Below are 24,457 nucleotides of genomic sequence, written 5' to 3'. Positions count from 1 at the left end.
GAAAGCCTGCCATGAGCCAGGCCCTATTCTAGGCACCAGTGATTCAGCAGTGATCAAAACAGACTGATTCTCTGTGCTCATGGAGCTTCTATTTTAGTGGGCAATACAGACAATACAAATAAATAAATAAAGATAAAATATGTCAGGTGTGATAAATGCCAAGAGAGAATATAAAGGAGGGTTAGGAGGATGAGAAGTGTAAGAAGGAAGGGTGCTTTCTTTCTTAGGAAAGCCAAGGAAGGCCTCAGTTAAGTTGATGTTTGAGCAGACCCCTGAATAAAGTGAAGGGGTAAACTTTAAGGAGAGCATTCCATCGCACAATGTGATATATAGATGATGTATTACAGAATTGTACCCCAAAATTGTACACCTGAAACCTATATAACTAAAATTGTCATCCCAATGAACTTTAAAAAAAAGAAGAAGAGCATTCCCAACAGAGGGATAAGTAGGTACAAAAGCCCTGGGACAGGATGGTGCTTGCCATGTGCAAGAAAGAGCAAGGAGACACTATACCTATAGTAGAGTGAAGAAGAGACTAGTGGAAGATGAAATCAAAGAGATGCCCATGGATCTTATTGTTTAGCTCCTATAGACAATGTATAGGACTGAGCTCTTACTCTGAGCGAGGTGGGATGCCATTAGAAACTCATGAGCAGAGAACTGACATCATTCTGACATATCTTTTTATTAATGAACACTCTGGTTGCTATGTGAAAATTAGAATGAAAAGGGCAAGGCTAAAATCAGGGACAATAAGATGATATTGAAATGTTCAAAAAATAAAGGTTGGGTTCTGGATATATTTTGAAGGAAGAGTCCAGTAATTTGTTGGTAGATTGTAGGTGAGATGTAAAACAAGAAGAAACAGCAAGAATGTCCTCAATGTTTTTAATCTGAGCAACCAGAGGGATGGAGCTGCCATTGATCACCATGAGAAAGACTGTGGTAGGAGCAGGTTTGGGATAGAAAATCAAGAATTTGGTTTGGAACCTGTCGAGTCTGAGATGTCCGTCCATTCATGTGGAGAGGTTGAGTAAGAAGTTGGATATATAGGTCTTGAGTTTAAAGGCAAGACTGATAATTAGATGTAAATTTGAGAGCTGTAAGCTGTAAGCAAAGATGGTATTTACAGCCATGGGTCTGAATGATATCATGAAAGGGAGGATGAGGGGCTGAGTGTAAACATAGAAGACAAAAGTGCAAACACGCTGAGACCTGGGGATGGTGGAGATGAATCAAACCAACAAGGGAGACTGAGAAGGAACTGACAATGAAGACAGACAAGAACGAAGAAAGGTAAAAAATAAGTATTGGCAAGGAGGTGGAGAAATTGAAACCCCTGTGCATGTCACTGTTGGTGGGAATGTAAAGTGGTGCAGCTGCTATGGAAAACAGCATGGAAGGTCCTCAAAAAAATTAAAAATAAAATTGCCATATGACCCAGCAATGCCACTTCTGGGTATATGTCCAAAAGAATCGAAAGCAGGATCTTGAAGAGATATTTGTACATCCATGTTCATAGCAGCATTACTCACAATGGCCAAGAGGTAGAAGCAACCCATGTGTCCATTGATGAATGAATGGATAAAAAATATGTGGTATATACATATAATGGAATATTACTTAGCCTTAAAAAAGAAGGAAATCCTGTCACACCCTACAATGTGGATGATCCTCGAGGACATTATGCTAAATGAAATAAGCCAGTCACAAAAAGACAAATAATACTGTATGATTCCATTCACATGAGGTATCTAAAGTAGTCAAACTCATAGAAACAGAAAGTAGAATTGTAGTTGCCAGGAGTTGGGGAGAGGGAGAAATAAAGTGTTGTTAAATGGGCATAGAGTTTCAGTTTTTGAAAATGAAAAAGTTCTAGAGATTTGTTGCACAACAATGTGAATATAGTTAACACTACACTGTACACTAGGATGGTAAATTTTATGTTATGTGTCTTTTACCACAATTATGAATGAATGAATGAATCAATCAATCAATCAATCAATCAAGAAATAGCAGCATCCCTGAAGTCAAGTGAAGACAGTGTTTAAGGAAAAGGGAATAATCTACTGTGTTAAATGCTTCTAAGAGGTTGTAGTAGCTCAATAATCGCCCCCCCCCCCAAAGATATCAGGTCCTAATCCCTGCAATCTATAAATGTTTCCTTATTAAGGTAAAGAGTCTTTGCAGTTGTGATTAAGTTAATGTTCTTGACATGGAAATCATTATCCTAGATTATCCTGGTGAGCCCTAAATCCAATAGTAAGTGTCCTTATAAGAGAGAAGCAGAAGGAGGTGACACACAGAAGAGGAGAAGACAATGTGACCCAGAGGCAGAGATTGGTGTGATGTAGCCATAAGTCAAGGAATGCTGGTAGCCACCCAAAGCTGGAAGAGGCAAGAAGTGCATTCTTCTCTAAAGAGTTTAGGGAGAGGATAGCGCTGATAGCACCTTGATTTCCGCTCAGTGGAACTTATTTTGAACTTCTAGCTTCCAGAGAACTGGTGAGAGAGTAAATTTCCACTGTTTTAAGCCCTCAAGTGTGTGGTAATATGTTGCAGCAGCCATAGAAAACTAAGACAAAGTTCAAGTAATACAAGGACTGAGCAGTGACCAGTTGATATGGCAGACTGAAGGTTGGACCTGCTGGTGACCTACACGACTGGAGTTTCTGTAGAGTAGCGGTGGGGAAATGATTTGGAGTGAGTACAAGAAAGAACTGGAGGAAGAGAAGTGTATACAGCAAGACAAGTCTCCCAAGTCATCTGTAAGGGAAAGCAGAAAAATGAGATTCTTGTTGAAGAGGACATGCTGAGTCAAGGGACGGGTTTTGCTGTTGTTTTTCTTAAGATGGGAGATGTTTTAGCATGTTTATATGCTGATAAGATTGCTCCAGTAAAGAGGAGAGAAAAATTGGTGATACAGGAGACAACAACAAAAAGGACAAGGGTCAGTTCCTTTAGTAGATAAGGAAGATGGGAACCAGTGCTTAAGTGAAGGGATTCCTCACTAAGATATATCATCTATATCTATATATCTATATATCTATATCTATACCTATATCGTTTATAGATATGTCATCTTCACAACAAAAGAGAAGGCAGAGTTTATGAGTATAGAAGTACAGGGGAAGGTAAATTGGTAGGGTTGGTCATGAGAATATATGGTGTTGTTTTCTGGGTGCTGCTATTTTTTCACTGAAATAAGAAGCAAGGTTACCAGCTAAGTATAAGGATGGGGAGAGAGGAAGTGGTAGAGATTTGAAGAGGGAGGAGAAGGTGTGAAGAAAGTCGTTGTAAGTTGACTAAGAAGATATGGAAGAAAAGCTGGGTAGCACTAAGGACCCACTTGAAGTTAATATCTGTGCATTTGTGGTTGTGTGTTTACTCAACACTCATTAGTTGCTCAAGGACAGGCTGAGAATTGGATTCAACCAAGGTTGGGAATTTTATCAGCTTGTGTGGCTGAGGGAGAAAGAGGCAGAATTGCTATGAATTGAAAGAGAGTGACCACATAATACACTACAGAATCTAAGCCTGGTATGGTGACACATGAGGACATAAGGGTTTTAGAGACAGTAAAAAGACAATAGGCTCCATAGATTGGTGTCCTGAATTCTTGAAATCAGGGTACAGTGGGAGTGACCTGGAAAGATAGGAAATGGACATAAGAGAATGGAAAACTTGAAATCTTCCTTTCAACCAGCTGGAGTTATCTTGGTCTTAGGTCTTTCTGCATATTGATCCCCTTTCCTTGGACATTTAATTTTGGAATTTGGGCTGAAACTTAACTATATTGAGAAAGACCCAGAGCTGTAGGATTCCATGATATAGTATAGGAATGAAACTATATTACATTGACAGGGAGACAACTTAGTAAGAAACCTGAACCTTAATAATGCTAACAATTAAGGAAGTACCAAAATGTAAGAAATACTCAAACAGTGAAAAGTTCATCTAACCAGGTGTCTTAAACCAGGGTTTAAGTCCTGTTCCAAGGCTTGGTTATAGCTACATTTTCTAAGACAATTCATTTAATCACCTAGCCCTTAATTTTTAAAAATAATATCCCCTAATTATAAATAATTTTCATCTGTGAAATAAGGGTCTTGGTTCAGTGGGTTTCAAATGTCTTTTATTTGTATTTCTTTAAGCATTAGTGGCATAAATTTACAGAGGAGCCATTTTCTAACTTGCTCATTCCTAGAAAAATCCTCGCCTCTTATCCTGGAGAGGCCCCTTTTCATGAGGCCCTAAGGGGCTGCCAAAAGTAGACCAAACATTAAATAAAACACAGCACCCCTCTGGACTCCATAAATTTAGAGGTATTTTCTAAATGTGTGTCATCAGTGATTAAAGGGCATTATATCAGTGGTGATAAGAAAGATTTCTGTTTTGGATAGATAGTTCTACAAGATAACTTCTGGGTCCTGCTAAAATCCGAGATTTAATAATTGTGAACTTCTTGGTATATTAAGTAAAGTCAGTCAAGTTCACAGCCTTTGCTTTCTCAGAACTGCTCAGACTGGTCTCAAAGGTGTTCATTCTATGAGAGCAGGCTAGAAAAAAAAAAGTGAGCAGCCAACTTGGTTAAATAGCTCCTGAAAATAGTATCTACAATTGAGGTGCTTTGGGGAATCTACATACACAATTGTCAAACCCTTTCATTAGCACACTAAAATGGTGAATTTTAATGTATATGAATTATATCTTGTTAAACCTGACAAAAAAAAAAAAAGTATCTGTAAGATGAACTCCTGGTCCCCAAATCAACATTTCAGATAAGTTCCTTTCACCCTTAAGAGATGGCAGATAAACAGCTGTCCTGTGGAACAGGGCCCTTTTCTTGATTCTCCTTCTCTGTAATCAGGGTATTTCTGACTCAGTAGTTGTCTATGTCCGTACTTGGTGACAAAGTAAAAGAAAAGGTTACTTGTCCCTTCATCATTAATTTCTTACATTTTTCCTCTATTCACTCCTTATAATCAGGGATATTGGCATGGCAATTTATTTTATGTCCCTAGAGCCGTAGCTTTCAAAGCAATACTATTTAAAAGAATAAAACATGACTCTGTACGACATATCCGAGATGTGTCCTAACCTTAAAAGATGTGATATAAAGTTTGACACTTGAGTAATGGAGAAACATTAAAATAACTTCGTTCTCTTAAGGATGTTGGGCGGAGGAGGAACAAATCTTGCAGTGTGAATAATGAGAAGACATTTCAGAAGGTCAACATTTATGCAGGGCCCAGCAAATGATTATGTATATTGGTTAGTATTATCTTCCCAGCATGATATTACATGCCAAAAAAATAAGCACTCTAAGTTGGGGAAAGGCATTTGAAAAGTTACTCTGAAGGTTAACTTGGTTGTCTTTCGGTGAGAGGATTATAGGAGATTTTTGTTTTCTGAATCTCTTTGCACTTTTCCATTAATGGCTACGTATTTGATTTATAAGAAAACCATATTTTAAAAAGTGAATTGGGGAAAAATGTGCCTCGTGCTGTCCCTGACACTAAACTAATAAAGAGGAGACAAGGCCTTGTGTGCGGCGTTTTCAGGGGCTGTGACCTCACACTGGGATTCTGTCTGAGATGAGTGGTGATAGATTGGTTGGTTGTGGGGAGCGGGGATGTGAGTCTTATGCTACAGAGGAGCTTTTTCAGCATGGGATGATGTTTATGCTTTCAAAGAGAGCGTTTGTGTAACTGTACAACTGGGAAAAGTTATCGATGCTTTATATATTGCCCAAAACAAGACAGAATGCATCTGGTTACTTGAGGATCTGTCCCTTTCTTGTCAGGAGACATAAAATGGTGAGAGGAAAGAAGGTGAAAGTCACAAGCTTATCTTTTGCCCCAAGGAGGTAGAGATACTTGAGGAACAGATGAGATAAAGAGTCTGGGAGATGCCCTTTTGGGGATTATGCTCCATAAGCCTATTTGCTACCAAACAAAAGCCATTGGTAGCAGTCTGTATCCAGGAACATTTGGCGGGGCCACATTGAGGGGCGTGAATGATGCTGTGTGCCCGGTACTGGTTCTCAGAAGCAGCCAATGTTTACTGACGCATCTAATATACATAAGGCTGGGTGCTAGGGAGACTCTGGAGGACTTTCATTCATTTAACAAATGTTTTTTGAGCACTTAGTATGTATACGACAGACAGGTCTTTGCTCTTAGTTCACACTTAAAGAAGGAGAGAGACCGATGATATATAAATTAATTCAATAACTTCATATTATTGTAATGTATTGGAGAAAATCACCAGGGTGATGTGCTAGGGAATGACAGGGCCTGGGAGGGGGCACTTCAGATAGTGCAATTAGGAGGAGATGACGGCATTTGAACATAGGTCTGACGGAGAAAGCAGAGGCTGTGTGCAGCACCACCCAGGGGCAATGCAGCATTGCAGATGGGGGAAACCCCTGGCACGTGAGAGGACTCTCAGGTGAAATCTGGCTTGGCCTGTTGAACCAGTGAAGACAGACAAACAGAGCAATTTTGGAGATGGAAGAGCAGGATTGGTAAATATTTACGGGAGAAAGGCTGCACAGAATACGAATAACACCAGTCAGCCTGCAGTTTTTTAAAAAGCCAGAGAAATGACTTGGTTCATATTAGCACAGGCTCCTGGGCTGGTGGTTTGGGTTTGAGGGACTGATGAGGTCACTGTAGTCACTGAGGAAGGTTCTCAGAGGAAAAGAGGCTCGAGCTGTGCTGTCAGATACAGGCATGCATGAGGGATGACAGATACGGCAGAATCATGGCATGAGCTGTGTCAGGAGAACAGAAAACAGGCTGCGTTGGCTGAAGATTAGGGCTGGTGATGTGGGGCAGCAGAAGGCAGTGGATATTTTGATGGAAACAATTGCTGTATATGCACAGATGCTCTGCTGGCCTTTACATACAGGAGCTAGGCCTGAGGAGGAGGCAGAAGTCAATTAGCCTCAGACGCTAGGCTTGCAAGTTTATTCTGTGGCCACAGAAAACTTTTACAAATACTATATGTGGACATGAGACTTTCCCTCCAGAAGATACCAATGAAAGAGCCTTCTCAGAATTATTGAAGTAGCACATCCGCTCAGCGGGTGGTTTCCTTAGAAACACTGTAACCTGGGCAGGTGCTTAAGCATTCAATAAATCCTTGTTTACCAGTTTTAAATCACAGTTGATTTTCATATAATTGCCATCTCTTCCATCGGTTGTCATCGCAAATTAGAAAGTTCAAAATTGGATGTAAAGATTTACTTACCCTCCCCCCAAAAAAGATTTCCCCGCCTTTGGATTGTTTGTTGAGTTCTTGCTTATTAAATTCTCACTGAATAGAGTCACAGTTGGTCATCATCATAGATTTTTCCCTTTGCTTTTCTTAGTCCCTGATTCCTTTTCCATGTTCATTGTTGTAAGGATTTGAGATTATGTATGTAATGTTTTTAGGTCACAGTGCTTAGTAATTGCTCAATACATAGTGGTGGTCATTCTGTATTCCTGTCTGCTCCTTGTATAGCACTCAATAATTTATAACATGCTGTCATAAACATCAAGCACACTTGTGCAGTCCTGGAGTTATCTTCACCTTACAGCTGAGCCACTGAGGCCCAAAAAAATTCAATGGTTTTCCTACTGTAAAACAGCTGGGAGTGTCAGAATACACTAGAATTCAGGCCTACCGTCTCCTAGTGCCTGTTTTTCCACTCTTACACCACCTGTCAATTGCATCATGAAGTATATCTCTAGACAACAGTGATAAAAAAACAAATCTCAATGGAGGAGGTCCAATTTTTCTCGGGTGGGCTGCATTGAGGAGCTCAGCCAGAGGACTTCTGTTACCACTTTGTAAGCCTACATGGCCATTGGAGCAGTGGCAAGGAAGCTCAGGCAGGCAAGGTTCCCTGAAGTCGGGGGTTGCCTAAGGCTTGAGATCCACCGAGGATTTGGGATTGAAGCAGCGTTTTGGTTTTTGTTTGTTTGTTTAGGAAATTAATTAACCAGTGGATAATTTCCTACAAGGAGACAGAAGGCCACTGCCTGTCAGATCCCCCTTTGCCTGCTGCTGTGGAGAATTAGACATCACTGGGTTAACAGAGCCATTTCTATGGAAACAAGCTCATTATTTTTCTTTTGTTGGAAACCTACTGGTTCATGGTCTGGGCTTCCATATTTTAAAAAACAAAACAAACAAACAAAAAAACAGGAAAGAAAGAAAATCCAACATATGCCATACAAAACACTAATCTTTTTTTCCTTGGAGTGAACAAAGCCCACATAACATCTAAGAATGCCAGCCACCATTTGGGATACAAACTGTTTCCTTATCCAAAGCTCTGATAAAAACTGAAAGCTTACATGTCATTTTTAAGTTGCAACATGGCCTATTCATTCCTGTTTCATTTTACGAAATTTGTGAAATCCGTGACTTTGAGTCAACATTTTTCAAGAGCTGTGTTTTTGTCACGGTTGTTAAAAGCAGCTAACCAATGATGCTCTTTCCAAGAGGAAGGCTGCATCTCGCAGAGATGTTTGAAAAACAACATTTTACTGGAAAGCAGAGAGCTGTCATTTCAAATAATGGTTTCTGGCACCCCAGTGAGGCAGGGAAGCTGTGTTGCGTCTTACTCGCCATCTATATAGCATAAATGGCTCCCATGCTGGTTTGAGGGAAATCAGATGGGATCTTGTCTTGCTCCCATTTGGTAAGTGGCAACATCCCAGCAAACCTGCATGAAAGTAGCACAGAGTGGATTTTAAGTTGATGTTGCTCCCTTGGTTCGTTTTCTTCCCTCTTGGCATCCTAGCACTTCTGCTTGGTACAGCTTCCATACTAGCCCTCATTTGCATTTGCTCTCCCTGTAGCTACAAAGACCATAAAAATTGCTATTATGTTTGTTAAAATGGCAAACATATACCATAGTGCCCCAATTAGAATCAGTCTGCTGCCTCTAAAAATATGAATTGAGAAGGGCTGGAAGAAAATCTTTTCCTGGGGAGCATGATTCAGACACACTCTTTTCACTAATGTTCTGACTTAATCTAAGCCTCAGTTTCCTCTAATTAGGGAGGCAGTGCTTACTTACCTTCCTGGAGTTATTGTGAGGATTAAATAAGATAATGCTTTAAAGCACTTAACCCACTTCCTGGTACATGGCAAGCCCTTGGTTTATAAACTAATATTCATTTCTAGTATGAGTGCTTGGTCCTCTGGTGAAGGAACAGAGCTTTTGGCCTGTAAAATCGAATTCTCAGAAATGAAAAGCACTAAAATATAGGGAGGGGAGAGAGGAGAAGGAGGAAGATGCTCAGAAGGCTCCTGTTTTGTTTTGTTTATCAATCCATCTTTTCACTTTAGCCAGCATTTTGTCATCCAGCTCTCTGCATTCTGGCTCTCATGCCTCCTTTGCCTTCCTGGATTCCCTTCCCTCCTGTTCCCCCTCCCCCTCCCCCTTCCCCTCCCTTTTCTTTCCTCCCCCTCCCTTCCTCTCCCCTCCTCTCCCTGGTTCCTCTCTCTTCCTTCTCCCCTCTCTTCTTCAAATACTGACCAGTGCCTGGTGGGTGAAAGATCATGTCATACCCTTTATCTCCAAGCCTAAATCTGTGTGAACATACCCTATCCTACCCCCTTCCTGTCCCCCCACTAGGCTCTATTCTCATCTCTTTTTATTTTCCACCTCCAGCCTCCACGCTACTGTTCAAAAATGAGCAAGGGCAAGTGAGGAAATCAAGACATTATGACACCCAAAAGATGCCTTTGTGACATCTCCAATGGTTGAAACACATGATTGGGAAAGAGTGAGTGCCCAGGTGTATTCCAGCCCTAATACTCTAGGGCTTGAAAGTGTTGAGGGAAAAGCAACAAGCTTCACAAATAAATCCCTTGTTGTTTTAAAATGTCCTTAGTGGCTGGAGAACCAAAAAGAAATTAGTGTATGCTGATTAGTACAGATTGAAATGTGCTATTTTGGTATCTTCACGTCAAAGTGGCCAACTGGTAACAGAAAGAGATGTCTGACAAAAAACTACTGTGAAGCCTGGCAGGCTATTTTACAATTATTATTTGATTGACACTGCAGCTGCTATGCATAAATTCACTAGTGTTCTGACTGTTAAAGCCCTTCACAGGAATGGATAGTAACTGCACTCTTTGTATGTATAATCTAATCAATTTCATGATGGTGCAGAATAAATTAGAGTAGGGATCAAAAAAATGAGTGGCAAAATGACCAAGCTAAACTTGGATTGTGGTACAAACAGTTAACAAACATATTTATCCAGGTGAGTAATTGTAGAGACTCTGAAGAATTCTAAATTGGAATAATTTGAAATTAATCCTCTAATTCAAAAGCAACTAACGACCACTCAGCAGTGATAATGGCTAACTGACAAATGAGAATAATAAAGTTATCATCAGGTGACTAGGAGACAATAAACCTCTAATTTGTTGTCTAGACTAGAATTGTTTGTTTCATTGTCAATGTAACCTGAACCTGTAAATATACAAAACAAATAAATCAAGCCCCCTTAGCACCTATTGCAAATATCAAAATACAGTTCTAAGAAACACACAGTTGTAATTAAAATGAAGGACCATAGGGACGCCAGCTGGATGCCAGGCTTAAGAAAACACCATCAGAGTATGAAAAGAATAGAATCTTCCACAATTAACCTATACTCTCTAAGGCAAAGATCCCATTATCAAAACATTTATTTATCTTTGTGCCACAGAAATAAGGGTTGTATGTTGTTCCTAAGCCTAAATTTCAAAAAAAAAGAAAAAAGTGTGGTTTCTTAACAGAAAGAAATCAAAATGCTGGATGCATTTGTAGAAAAAGAAAACTCATCTAATGGTTATTATTCCACGATAGGCCTGTCTCTCACGTTGCTGGGGTTGGTTGGGGGCGGGGGAGCTCCTCTCAGCAGTTGAAAAGAATAAAATGCCTTCCGTATTACTCTTGGGTTTGGAATTCAGGTGGGATAATGAGGACATTCTTGCAGAGTCCTGCCAATCTCTCACACAAGCTCTGTAATTGTTCTAAGTGTTTTTGTTGTTTGCATTCTTTTGCTCACTGGCAGATAGAACCCAGCATAATCTCATTTCATGAGCACATTGCAAGAAAGAGTCTATGTTCTCTTTTAAATAAGCAGGAACCAAATATCCATAAAGCATAATGCTAATGAGAATTATGAGCACTTAACACTTATTCATCACTGGGAAGGTAATCGGGCTCATAAGACTTAAGTATAAAAGTGCAGTTAGTTGAACCTTTCCTCAAGGAGTAGGGAAGATTTTTTGAACAGGGTCTTTGAGCAGACTTTTCATTCCTAGCTCTATGGCTATTTTGTCAGTGTCCTTTCTTATTGACGGTACCATGGGCCTTTTGAGCAGCATAAGTCATTGTTGCCTGGCACTCTGCAAGGCATTTGAGTTCCTGCCTCTGCCTCTGCTCACTAAATGCCAGGAGCACCCCTAGTTATTGCCATAACCCAGCCCGCCCCTCCACATTTCTCAATGCCTCCTAAGGAGTGGTACCTCTCCTACTGAGAACCACTGCCAGTGGATCTAGTGTGGGAGTTGGAGAATAGATTGAATCCCATTTGGGATTTCCAGAGGATAAAGAATTAGAATTTTAAAAAGAGTTTTTGGCTATAGAATTCTGAAAGAATTAAATTGCAGTATTATAGTTCTTTGATTCAAACTCAGATGTCATATCCCATGCCATAACTTGTTTGCCAGATGATCCAGTACTTGACAGGTGCTACCAATCGCTGGGCTAAGAACACCCTCCTAGACCATAGTGTGTCACTCAAGCATTGCCCAACCTTTGACCGTCACCCGTGCTGACACTCAGAAATGTTCTGAGATCCCAGAAGTGACCTCAGGAATCCAGAGTTTTCCCGAGAACCAGACTCTCACTCTATTTCCCTCTGCCTCACCGATTTCTAGAAGAGGTAGAGTCCACAGCTGGGTGAATCTGGAAGTGGCCCTCTGATGGCTTCAGGGCCAGGCTGGGCTCCTGCAAAGGTGAACTCCAGTGCACCACAAGGCCATCCAAAGACTGAGCTAAAAGGGTGAGGGGAGAGCAATGTGTAGAAATGAAGCACTCCCTCTTTGTAACTAAAAGTTTTTAGTTGTTTTAAGAGGTGTGTATGTTTTAAAGCTTTATCTACATGATCTTTTCCTCAGAATGTTACTTTTTCTTTTAGCTATTTCAGTTAGTGTATTCAAAACCATTTCCTTCCCTCTTAAAAAAAATAGTTTCTGCCCAATTTGGATTAAATGTAAAATGAAACAGGAACATTAACAAAGAGTATGTGATGTGTGTCTGTGCTTCCCTTAGAAACTGCCTAAGCATCTAACAGGACTCTGTCAACACTTTTTCTTGGCTCCGTTATGTTCACGAGATGCAAGGCTCTCCCCCCTGAACGACACTTCTCATTGCATGCAATTAATCTCAACTCAGGTAGGGTTGGACAGTAAAAGGCTTCCTCTTCCCCACTGAGAATCAATACTATAGCATTTGTATACACTAACTGAACAATCTTAAAAAGATATTAATTTAAAAATTCCATTTACAATAGTGTCAAAAGAATAAAATACTTAGAAATTAACTTAGAATAGAATTGACATAGGAATAGAATAGAGCGTCCAGGAATAAATGCTCATATATATGGTCAAATTATTTTCAACAAAGGTGACAAGACCACTTAATAGAGGAAAGATGATCTTTTCAACAAATGGTGCTAGGAAAACTACATATCCACATGTTAAAGAATGAAGTTGGCCCCTTACCTAACACCATGTACAAAAATTAATTCAGAATGGATCAAAGACCTAAATATAAGAACAAAAATTATAAAACTCTGAAGAAAACATAGGGCAAAAGCTTCCCAACATTGGATTTGGCAGTGATTTCTTAGACCTGACAACAAAGGCATAGGCAACAAAAGAAAAAGTAGGCAAATTGGACTTCATGAAAATTAAAAACTTTTGTGCATCAAAGCACACTATTAACAGAGTGAAAAGGCAATCCATGGAATTGGAGAAAATATTTGCAAGCCATATATCTGATAAGAGATTAATATCCCAAATATATAGAGAACTCCTAAAACTCAACAACAACAACAAAAAAACTGATTCAAAAATCAGCAAGGGACTTGGATAGACATTTCTCCAAAGAAGATATTTAAATGGTCAATAAATATAGGAAGAGATGTTCAACATCACTAATCATTAGGAAATGCAAATCAAAACCACAGTGAAATACTTCTCACTTATTAGGATGACTACTATAAAAAACAAACAAACAAGTGTTGGTGAGGATAAGGAGAAATTGGGATCCTGTGTACTTTTGATGAGAATGTAAAATGGTACAGCTGCTGTGGAAAAGAGGATAGCTGTTCCTCAAAAAAATCAAAAATAGATTTACCATACAATCTAGAAATTTTACTTCTAGATATATACCCAAAAGAACTGAAAGTAGGGTCTTGAAGAGATACTTGTGCATCCATGTTCATAGAAGCATATTCGCAGTAGCTAAAGCATGGAAGCCACCCAAGTGTCCATCAACAGATGAATGGATAAGCAAAATGTGGTCTATACATACAATGGAATATTATTCAGCCTTAAAAAGGAAGGAAATTCTGACACATGCTACAACATGGATGAACTTTGAGGACATTATGGTAAATGAAATAAGCCAGTCAAGAAAAGACAGATACTGTATGATTTTCACTTCTATGAGCTACCTGCAATAGCTGAAATAATAGAAATAGGAAGTAGAATGGTGATTTCCAAGGCTGAGGGGAGAAAAGAATTGTTTATTGGGTATAGAGTTTCAGTTTTGTAAGATGAAAAGAGGTGTGTGTGTGTGTGTGTGTGTGTGTGTGTGTGTGTCATATTGTCAAATGTCTCAAGCTTAGAAGATAGGCTAACTTTTCCTATTTATGATAGCCACTTTTTAGGAAAACACATACTTCTATGAAACACTGGTCTAGGACTCTACAGTTCTATCAGCCTTGAGGAAGGGAATTTCATCATGCTGTTATGGGAACACAGCTGGATGTGAAAAAGAGGAAAATGCACGAAATGATTCTAAAAGTGGCACTAGACTCTGTTGGGTCAGATGGTAAAACAAGAACAATCAGGATGTACCTTCCTAAAACTAGGAGCACAAATCAAAGGCTATGTTTACTTTTAAGTCCGTTGAGGTTTCAGATGTGTTCTCTCCCCAGCATTTCTAGACTTGCATCCTGGCCCATTCCTCTTCTTTTCCCATATCGACACCCCACCTCTCCACTTACCTCCTCTGTCTGCACAGAGGTCTCTTTTCATGGTAGGTAGAGTAAAGGCCCCTCAAAATGTCCATGTCCATGATATGTTATGAATGAATGTCCATGAATATGCTATGTTACGTGGCAAAAGGGAATTAAGGTTGCTGATGGAATTAAAGTAGCTCATCAGCTGACCTAAAGATAGGGAGATTATTCTGGATTATCTGGGTGGGCCCAATTTAGTTATAAAGGTCCTTAGATGTGGAAGAAGGGGAAGGAGGAGAATCAAAGGGAAAGGTCAGAGTGATAATGATGTGAGAAGGACACGACTCACCTTGGCTGGCTTTGAAGATAAAGGAAAGGGCCAACAGCCAAGGAATGCTGACAGCCCCTAGAAGCTAGTAAAAGAAGGGAAACAGATTCTCCCTTAGAGCCTCCACAAGGAACATAGCCCCGCTGGCACCTAGAATTTAGCCCAGTGAGACCTATTTCAGGCTCCTGACTTCCAAATCCGTAGGATAATAAATTTCTATTCTTTAAGCCACTAAATTTATAGTAATGTGTAACAGCAGCTGAGGATTTGATAATTCTGTGATAGTTTACCCTCGTGTGATGAATTCTAGTTTGGAAGAAATATTAGCTTCACAGAACAATGCCCAGGGCTTGTAGATCATGGTAGCTTCCAACTCTGAATGAATGAAAGAGTTAGGCTACCCTAATGGATAAGTTAATATTCCATCTTGGCGCTGTGAAGTTTTGTGATGCTGTTAGATGATTGATTTGGGCGCACATCATTCCTGTAGGGCTGAGATGATTGGGTCCCTACCCAAGCTGATGCAATTGTAGTTGTTAAAGCCTCCTTGTTTCATTTTGTGTTTGTTTTTACATGTTTCCTTGATCTTCAAGCATATAAAATAGAGTTCAGAGATCTTTGTGGTTTTAAAATCCTTCAGTCTTCCTTCCCATTTTATTGTTGCCAAACCCTTTGAAAATGAGTTTAGGGAACAGTTAATTTATTTTCCAATTTTGTTATCTTCCAATTTTATACTATAAATGTTGTTGGGTGACTTATTTTACAGTATTCTTTATAAAATTGCACTCTCTATAAAGGGAGTTCTTTGTTTACAGAGAGTTATATATACATAATTTTTTTCTTTTGTCTTGAAAAAATAGGTATCAAGAAATAAGAGCCAAAGGGCATAATTTATAGACTTTTGCTTTTTTGGTAATTAAAAATTGTTTTATGATTTTAATGAAAATCTATGTATTGAATGTATTATAGGTTATTATTCTTCCTTCCCCAGGTTTTCTATTTTTCCTGTTTCCTTTTTTAGATGGTAACCTGATCCTACTTTATCCCTAGATAAAAATATTCATCAAAGCTAGCAAAAGTCACAGTTTTTAATATAATGTCTTCAGAACAAGATTTAACTAGTGTTGACTGAAGCAGTGTTTTAATGCTTCTCATTTCTTGGGACATGCACTCTATCTGATTAAATTGCAGCTCTTGGACATTGTTTCATTACTGGGTGTCAGTGACCTCAGGGGGCACATTTACACAGATGGTCCAGAAATAGCATATGGCACCTTGACATGAAGCGAGACCTGATCAGAATGTGGGGAAAATGGGCCCTGAAAATAAAAGAGGACACTTTCCAAGATGAACAAGAATAAAGTGAGATAATGGGTCAAGAAAGAATTAGAAGAGAAATGAAATTGTGATAAGAACTGGAAGGGGGTAGAGGCAAGGATGGGGAGGGGATCTGACAGAGCCAGGGGCAATGAAACTATCTCACACTCTACATAGGTACAGCATTCCAATCTCTAAATATTTATGTTCCATTTCCATATTTTAAAACGTAGTAAGTCTGTTGTACTTAATTTATAATACTGCTGGGGAGCTCATTGAGGTAATTCACAATTTACACATGACAATCCCTCCCCCTTGACATTATAGATGTGCTTCTAAAGAATTGTGAATAAAGTGAATAGTTGTGAATAAAGCCATATTTTAGAGAAAAGAGAAATGACTATTTAAAACAGTGCCGGATAAGTGACGCTGCAAAGCCGCACCTCCTCTTACAGTATCTCTGCAGTTTAATAGGCCTAGGTGGTCGTAGTTAACCTTAAATTTGTGTTTGAGCCCATCAAAAGAGCATTGTAAACTTGGTGTCTTTAATCCTGAAGCATTATATAATTTACCACTGCTGTTTCTTCTTGCGTTTCACTCCTCATCGTCTGAGGGCACTTAACACAGTATCTGACAATACGAGTACCCAATAAATAATAACAGTAATATTAGCATTCTGTCACCTTTATGATTTTGAACTTATTTCATAAATTAAGGTAATTCTAATAACTTGCTTTGTTAATGTGGCAGCACATTTTATTCTAACTGACTTGGTAACATTCTTCATTTTTTCCCCCTAAATAAGGATTGAAGGGCAGAAGGTGAGGGGGTTGAAAAAGCGAGCCCCATGTTCTGGTGTGCTTGACAATCATAAGCAGTACTGGATTGGGGATGTAGGGAGCTAGATTAGCCTGGCCTTAATTAGCCACTTTTTATTTTTTATTGAATTTATCGAGGTAACATTGGTTAGTAAAATTATATAGGTTTCAAGTACAATTCTATAATACACCATCTATACATTGCATTGAGTGTTCACCAATGCATCTATACGTTGCATTGCATTGAGTCAGTTCTTCCATCGCCACATATTTGACCCCCTTTATCATCTCCTTCTATTCCTCCCCCTTACCCTCTGGTAACCACTAAACTGTTGTCTATGTCTATGATTTTTTGTTTGTTTGTTTGTTGCTTTCAGTTTTATATCCCTCATATGAGTGAAATTATATGGTTTTCAACTTTTTCTGACTTATTTCGCTTAGCATGATAATCTCAAGATCCACTGTGTTGTCACAAATTGCAGCCACTCTTTTGAGATCCCCCAGTTGTGATGAACCTGCACATTTGGTAGCTCGTGAATTTTCTGATGCATTCTTCCTCCTTCTTTTCTTTCGTAGCGTGTCTGGAAAACCCACCCAGCACTTCAATGGCCAGCAACAACACTGCCAGCATAGCGCAAGCCAGGAAGCTGGTAGAACAGCTGAAGATGGAAGCCAACATCGATCGGATAAAGGTAAGGACAACAAAACCCACACAGCTCATCTATCCTTGAATATAACGAGCACGATTTACAGCCATCTATCATTTACTACGCTTTCCATAGAGAGTGATGAAGCCAGTGATGATGGAAGAGAAACTTAATAATTTGGCCAAAGTTTATTTTTGTAATGTCTTGCCTTCTTTAGATTTCTCCAGCATAAAACGGTAGTATAAATTAAAACTGATTCTCCGTGTAGAATTAAAAACAAACAACAGCAAAACAAAAGCAAAACATAGCTCATGACTGGGTTCTAGCCAAGGAAATCAGAGAACACAAAACATAGAAGTCCTCCAGTCGACCTCCCTGACCTTGTAAGGACCTTCTCATTTGAGTTTTAATTTTTTTCTGTCCGGATTTAGGTTCCAAGTTTAAGTATCTATCTTTCACTTTTAATCCTGCTAATTCACCATTGTAGGTTATTATTTTTTTCCATCTTTATACCTTATTGGATTTTTTTTCTTTAAAACACAAAAAGCACACATGGTTTCCCTAAGAATTCAAACAGCATAGAGGTTTAACGGAGATTGATAGTCAACTCTTTTCTTTCTTTCTCTCACTCCCCGGATCGAACCTGATAGTTTTGCCTTAAGTTGGGCCTAAGTCATATTGAGCCAGGACTTAAAAACTAACTCATTGTTGGCCAATTTTAAATGTAAAGTTGACCTACACGGTGTCGTTATTAGCAGATAGCTACTGCAGGGTGGATAAAGTGAATTTTTGTCAACTACCAAAACTTCACTTCCCCAGAAGACCCAAGAATTTTATGAAATGGAATTCAGAAACATACCTCATTTTACTAAAATAAAAGAACATTCTACAATATTTTTTTCCTATTTTCTCCATACCTGACTTAGCAACCTGGACAATCCAGCCTCCTTTGGAGTGTGCTTCTACAGTAAGGGTCAATAAATTATGGTTCATGAGCCAGATCCATTCTACTTCCTGTTTTTATAAATAAAGTTTCATTATAACACAGCTGCATTCATTCATTTACATATTGTTTATGGCTACTTTCATACTACAACAGCGGAGAAGAGTAGTTGCAACAAACACCATGTGGCCCAGAAATCATAAAATATTTCCTCCCTGGCTTTACAGAAAACGTTGCTGACCCCTGGTCTAGAGCAATGGTTCTCAGCCCATCTGGACATTCAAATCACATTCTGTAAGCAGATTGATTCCAAGACCATATCCTAGACCAACTAAATTAGAATCTCTTGGGGTGTGCTTCAGGCATGAATATATTATTTTAGTTATTAGTTAATGTCAGTGTATAGCCTAGGGGAAGGGGTTAGCGCCTTTTAATTCCCATTCAGATATGTGCTAGAGATTGAAGGGAGAGCTGGTGTTCCTCCATAAACAAGCTGAGCCATGGACAATTTTCCACCTATCTTAAATCTCCTTTGTAAAATTTGAGTCCTGGTAATGGGCCACAAAATGTAAACAACTTCTATTCTTCTTGCAACAGCTTTCATTCTTTTTCTGTATTCACAAATGAGATAAATAAAGGGTTCCCACTATCTGCCTTGCTCTTTTACCACCTTCCTCTTCTCCTCTTTCCCCCTTGCCTCTTCTTTTTTACTCCCGTGCTGCCAAAGTACAGTGTGGCAGGGGGGGCATAATAACTGCTGAGAGAAGTGAGGTGGCTCAAGGACTGTAGCATCAGAAGGAGTCATTCAGTTCTTTTATGGGGAGGGGGTAGGTTCTGCCCATGGACGTTCTGGGAAAACCCACCTTGCCTTTTGGGGTGGCCCAACTAAGATAAAAGTGTTTGTGGTTGGTATTTTCTGTTACTACTCAGCATCCCCAGGCCTGCTTCTAAAGGAGGATATGACAGTGTTGGTGGTGATGAAAAGCTGACAGTGGGAGGAAGATGATAGATACAGACCTTTCAACCATAGGCCAGACCTTCATCATTTCTCGCCCGAACTAGTAACTACAAGGGGCTTTTAACCGATCTCTGAAATCCCATCTCAATTACCCTCCGCAATGCTGCCAAAGAAAAATTTCTATAAATAAAATCTCATAATGTTCCTCTCCTACTGAAAATCTTTTTGTGATTGCTATCATCTGTAAAATAAAATTCAAGCTGTTTTTAAAATTTATTTTTCAATTACAGTTGACATACAATATTATATTAGTTTCAGGTGTGCAACATAGAGGTTAGACATTTACAAACTTACAAAGTGATCTTCCCGATAAGCCTAGTACTCATATGACACCATACATAGTTATTACAGTACTATTATGATATTCCCTATGCTATACTTTACATCCCTATGACTATTTTATAACTGGTAATTTGTACTTCTTAATTCTTTTTACCTTTTTCACCCATCCCTCCCATCTGGCGACCATCAATCTGTTCTCTGTATCTATGAGTTTGTTTCTGTTTTGTTCATTTATTTTGTTGTTTTAGATTCCCCATGTAAGTGAAATCATATGGTCTTTGTCTTTGACTGACTTATCTCACTTAGCATGATACCCTTGGTCCAAACTTGTTGTTGCAAATGGCTAGATTTCATTCTTTTTTATGGCTGAGTAATGTTCCATTGTATATATGCACCACCTCTCCTTTATCCATTCTTCTATCATTGAGCACTTAGTTTGCTTCCATATCTTGGATATTATAAATAATAATGAACATAGGGGTCCATATATCTTTTCAAATTAGTGTTTTCGATTTCTTTGGATAAATACCCAGAACTGGGATTGCTAGGTCAGATGGTAGTTCTATTTTTAATTTTTTGAAGAACCTCCATACTGTTTTCCATAATAGCCACACCAATTTGCAATCCCACCAACAGTGCACAAGCATTCCCTTTGTTCACATTCTTGCCAACACTTGTTGTTTGTTGATTTACTGCTGATGGCTGTTTTGACATGTGTGAGCTAATAGCTCATTGAGGTTTTAATTTGCATTTCCCTGATGATTAGTGATGTTGAGCATCTTTTCATATGTCTGTTGGCCATCTGCACATCTACTTTGGAGATATATCTAGTCAGGTCCTTTGCCTATTTTTTAATCAGTTTGTTTGGTTTTTTGGTGTTAAGTTGTATGAGTTCTTTATATATTTTGGATAGTAACCTCTTATCAGATGTATCATTGGCAAATGTCTTCTATTCAGTAGGTTGTCTTTTCATTTTGTTGATGATTTCACTCACTGTGCAAAAACATTTTAGTTTGATGTAGTCCTATTTGTTTATTTTTTTTCTTTTGTTTCTATTGCCTGAGGAGACATATCCAAAAAATATTGCTAAGAGCACTGTCAAAGAGTTTACTGCCTGTTCTCTTCTAGGAGTGTTTATGGTTTGGGGTCTTACATTTAAGACTAACCCATTTTTAGTTTATTTTTTTATATGGTATAAGACAGTGGTCTAGTTTCATTTTTCTTTTCATGTATCTGTCCAGTTTTCCCAACATCATTTATTGAGAACACTGTCTTTTCCCATTATATATTCTTGCCTCTTTTGTCATAGATTAACTGACCATGTAAGTGTAGGTTTACTTCTGGGCTCTCTATTCTGTTCCATTGATCTATGTGTTTGTTTTCATGCCAGTATCATGCTGTTTTGACATCAGGTATCATGATACCTTCAACTTTGTTCTTCTCAAGATTGCTGTGGCTATTCAGGGTCTTTGGTGGTTCCATATAAATTTTGGGATTGTTAGTCCTACTTCTGCAAAAAATGCCATTGATAATTTTTGATGGGGATTGCATTGAACCTATATTGCTTTGGGTAGTATGAACATTTTAATGATGTTAATTAAGTCTTCCTATCCATGAACATGGTATATCCTTTCATTTATTTGCATCTTCTTCAATTTTTTTCTTTAGAAATTTTTTTTAAATTTATTTTTCAATTATAGTTAATATACAATATTATATTAGTTTCAAATGTTCAACATAATGATTAGATATTTATGTGCTTTACAAAGTGATCACCTCAATAAGTCTAGTACCCATCTGACACAATATGTAGTTATTACAATATTATTGACTATTTTCCCTGTGTTATACTTTATATCCTATGACTATCTTTATAACTGGCAATTTGCACTTCTTCATCCCTTTCACCTTTTTCATTGTCTTTCAGTTTTCTGAAGTACAGGTATTTTACCTCCTTGGTTAAATTTATTCTTAGGTATTTTATTCTTCTGATGCAATTGTGAATGGTATCATTTTCTTAATTTCTCTTTCTGATAGTTCATTATTGGTGTATAAAAATGCAACGAACTTCTAAATATTGTGTATCCTGCTACTTCACTGAATTCATTTATTAGTTCTAATAGTTTTTTAGTGAAATCTGTAGGATTCTCTATAGATAGATAATGTTCTGCAAATGATGACAGTTTTACTTCTTCCTTTCCAATTTGAGTGACTTTTATTTATTTTTCTTGCCTGATTGTTGTGGCCAGACTTCCAATGCTGTGTTGAATAAAAGTGGAGAAAGTCTTATTCCTGATCTTAAAGAAAAAGCTTTCAGCTTTTCACTGTTGAGTGTGATGTTAGCTGTGAGTTTGTCATATATGGCCTTTATTATGTTGAGGTATGTTCCCTCTATCCCCACTTTGCTGAAAGTTTTTATCATAAATGGATGTTGAATTTTGTCAAATGCTTTTTCTGCATCTATTGATATGATCATATGATTTTTTATTCTTCATTTTATAATGTGGTATATTACATTATAAAATTTAAACTCTTCAGCAGAGTATGCAAGGTTCTTCTGGCCCCTGCCTATCTTTCAGCTTCATCCCCTTCCTTTTGCCCCCATTCTAATTCCCTTCATGGGAATTTCAGATGCCTGGAACATTCACTCTCCTCTCTACCTTTCTGATTTACCAACTTCGATGAATTTATGATTCCTTGAAGACTCAGATCAATCATTATATCCTTTAAGAAGTTTCTCCAGACCCTCCTCCTAAGGTTGGATTTTCGCTGTTTTTCTTAGTTGTTCATTTATTTATTTATCCAATAAATATTTTATTGAGAGCTTTCTAAGTTGTTAGACCTCATTAGGTCCTAGAGCTATAGGATGGATAGAGATGAAGACATGATTCTTGTCCTCTGGAATCTCCTATTCTACTAAGGGGTTACAAAAAAATATGAACAAGATGTATCATTGATGCCAAAAAGATATGTAAGAAGCATAATTACCAAATATCATCAGAAAGAAGCCAACTGAGTCACACCCTGAGTCCCTTTGTATACAACTTGTAAAGAGACCAAATAAATCACTATTGAAAGAGAGACAAACATTAGCCTAATCAACTGAGCACCAAGGAGTTGCCTTCCTAGGTGATTTTCACATCCAAATCTCTGAATCCCTCTTGACGTCATTAGACTTTAAATTGTTGGAAATGTAGCTGTAGCTTGTATTTTAACATTTGTTCTGCACATCAGAGCCAGGCAGGCATGCTGTGGTGAAGTGTCGGATTATTTTTAGTTTAGCTGTTGGATAAAAGTGCAACTGTGTTGACACAGTTGTCAGCTAGCTGTTTTAGGGCTTGGTTATCTGCCTTTAGGAGTCCCTTCAAGGCTTCTGAGCATTCAGGTTTCTCCACCTACTTCCCATGCACAATCCTGTCAGTAGGAAGGGGCCTCTCTCTGTAGATCCCAGGCTGTAATTTTCCAGTGAGAGTAGTGACCTCTTCAAGCCATCATTTCTGGTAGTAGTGGCTTTATGTACACCTGGCAGAGCCTACTGTGGCTTAGGCCACAGGGAATAAGTGGTAAGGGACACAGCTGGCATTGGAGCTGTCAAGGGTCCCTTAAGCAGGGGACGGCCTTATCCCTAATGTGGCCCCTAGAATAACTTGGGTTGCATAGAGTAGCCCTACTGTAAAAAGATCTGAATAGCATATTCATTTTTAAACCTTCTTGTTTCCTATCTTTTTGCATCACAGATCCTGGGAGATTTGGGCTAATGAACCCATTATCTGTTCATAAGCCTCAGGCATCTATAAATTATATTCCCAGCCTTTCTGTGTTTCTTTGTTAGCATATCATTCAGGGACAGAAAGTAAAGAGCAATCAAAGGAAGCTGGGAAGGGGTGGAGAGGGGGGTGTGGAGACTGTGACACTCAGATATGTGAAGCAGCAGTATACTCACACTAAGGTGAATGAAAGAAAGCTTGTTTTGAGAGCACAAGTTGAGAAAGCATGTATAAAAGTAAAGGACAGCAGGACTTCAATAAATCTATTTACTCGTTACTATATTAGGAGTCTTTGGGTTTCTAATAAGAGGTACCTAACCCAAGCTAGCTAAAGCAGAAAGAGGAGATTGATTGTAAAAGATACAAGGTGTTTCAGATTCCAAAACCAGAAATGTAGCTGGGTAAGCAGTGAAAGTGAGAACTAGAAGGCCATCAGGAACTGTGAGTACGCTGTTACATGTCTCTGCTTCTCTTTGTGTGTCTGCCTCTTTCTTTTCTGGGGAAGAAAAGATTTTTCAGCTGCCTTTCCCATGTGGCAGACACAAGATGGCTCCCAGGGCTTCCAGAATCAAATGTCACAGTTCCATGTCCATGAAGAAAGAGATAGATTGATTCAATCCCTTTTAATCTCAATTCCATATTCCTAGATTGGCATCTCTGTTCTAGCAAGAATGAGCCATCTGCAGCTGCAATCAACTGCCATTAGAATTGAACCACATTGTACAAACATGGCTCCTAGAATTAACCCATTCATGTGCATGGGAAGGGGATAGATATTTAAGGAGGGGAGGAATCACTGTAAGCTGGGAAGATGCTCTTTGACAAAGGGTGTTGTTAACGTCATGAAAAATAATGTAGATGTAAGAGCAAAAGAAAACCAAGACCAGGAGCATGAGTGAAATGATTGCTTCTTTACAAATTGGATGCTCCATAAATTAACCCCACATAAAACTGTCAAACTTATTTCTCATTTCTCCCAAATGTTCCCAATAGACCTTTCCAACTGGCTTTCCTTACCATCCCAAAATATGTTGTGCAAATTCCAGCCTCTTTGGTTATTCAGGTCCCTCAATGAGAAC

The 24,457-nt window shown here is 38.7% G+C and overlaps 1 protein-coding gene across 3 annotated transcripts in view; it reads left to right on the top strand.

Moving 5' to 3' along the window:
- GNG2 (G protein subunit gamma 2) overlaps positions 1 to 24,457 on the top strand; it is a 109,821-nt gene that overhangs the window by 70,037 nt on the left and 15,327 nt on the right. For all 3 annotated transcript variants that reach the window (XM_019725693.2, XM_019725692.2, XM_019725691.2), the window contains one exon: positions 17,298 to 17,413. In XM_019725693.2, the coding sequence (XP_019581252.1) occupies positions 17,327 to 17,413 (87 nt within the window). In that variant the 5' untranslated portion in view covers positions 17,298 to 17,326. The remainder of the gene's footprint in view (positions 1 to 17,297; positions 17,414 to 24,457) is intronic.

Source organism: Rhinolophus sinicus, linkage group LG03 (genome assembly GCF_036562045.2).
Source record: "Rhinolophus sinicus isolate RSC01 linkage group LG03, ASM3656204v1, whole genome shotgun sequence".
Classification (NCBI taxonomy): Eukaryota; Metazoa; Chordata; class Mammalia; order Chiroptera; family Rhinolophidae; genus Rhinolophus; species Rhinolophus sinicus.
Note: the sequence above shows the minus strand (reverse complement) of the source record. Positions and strands in the feature narration are given on the sequence as shown.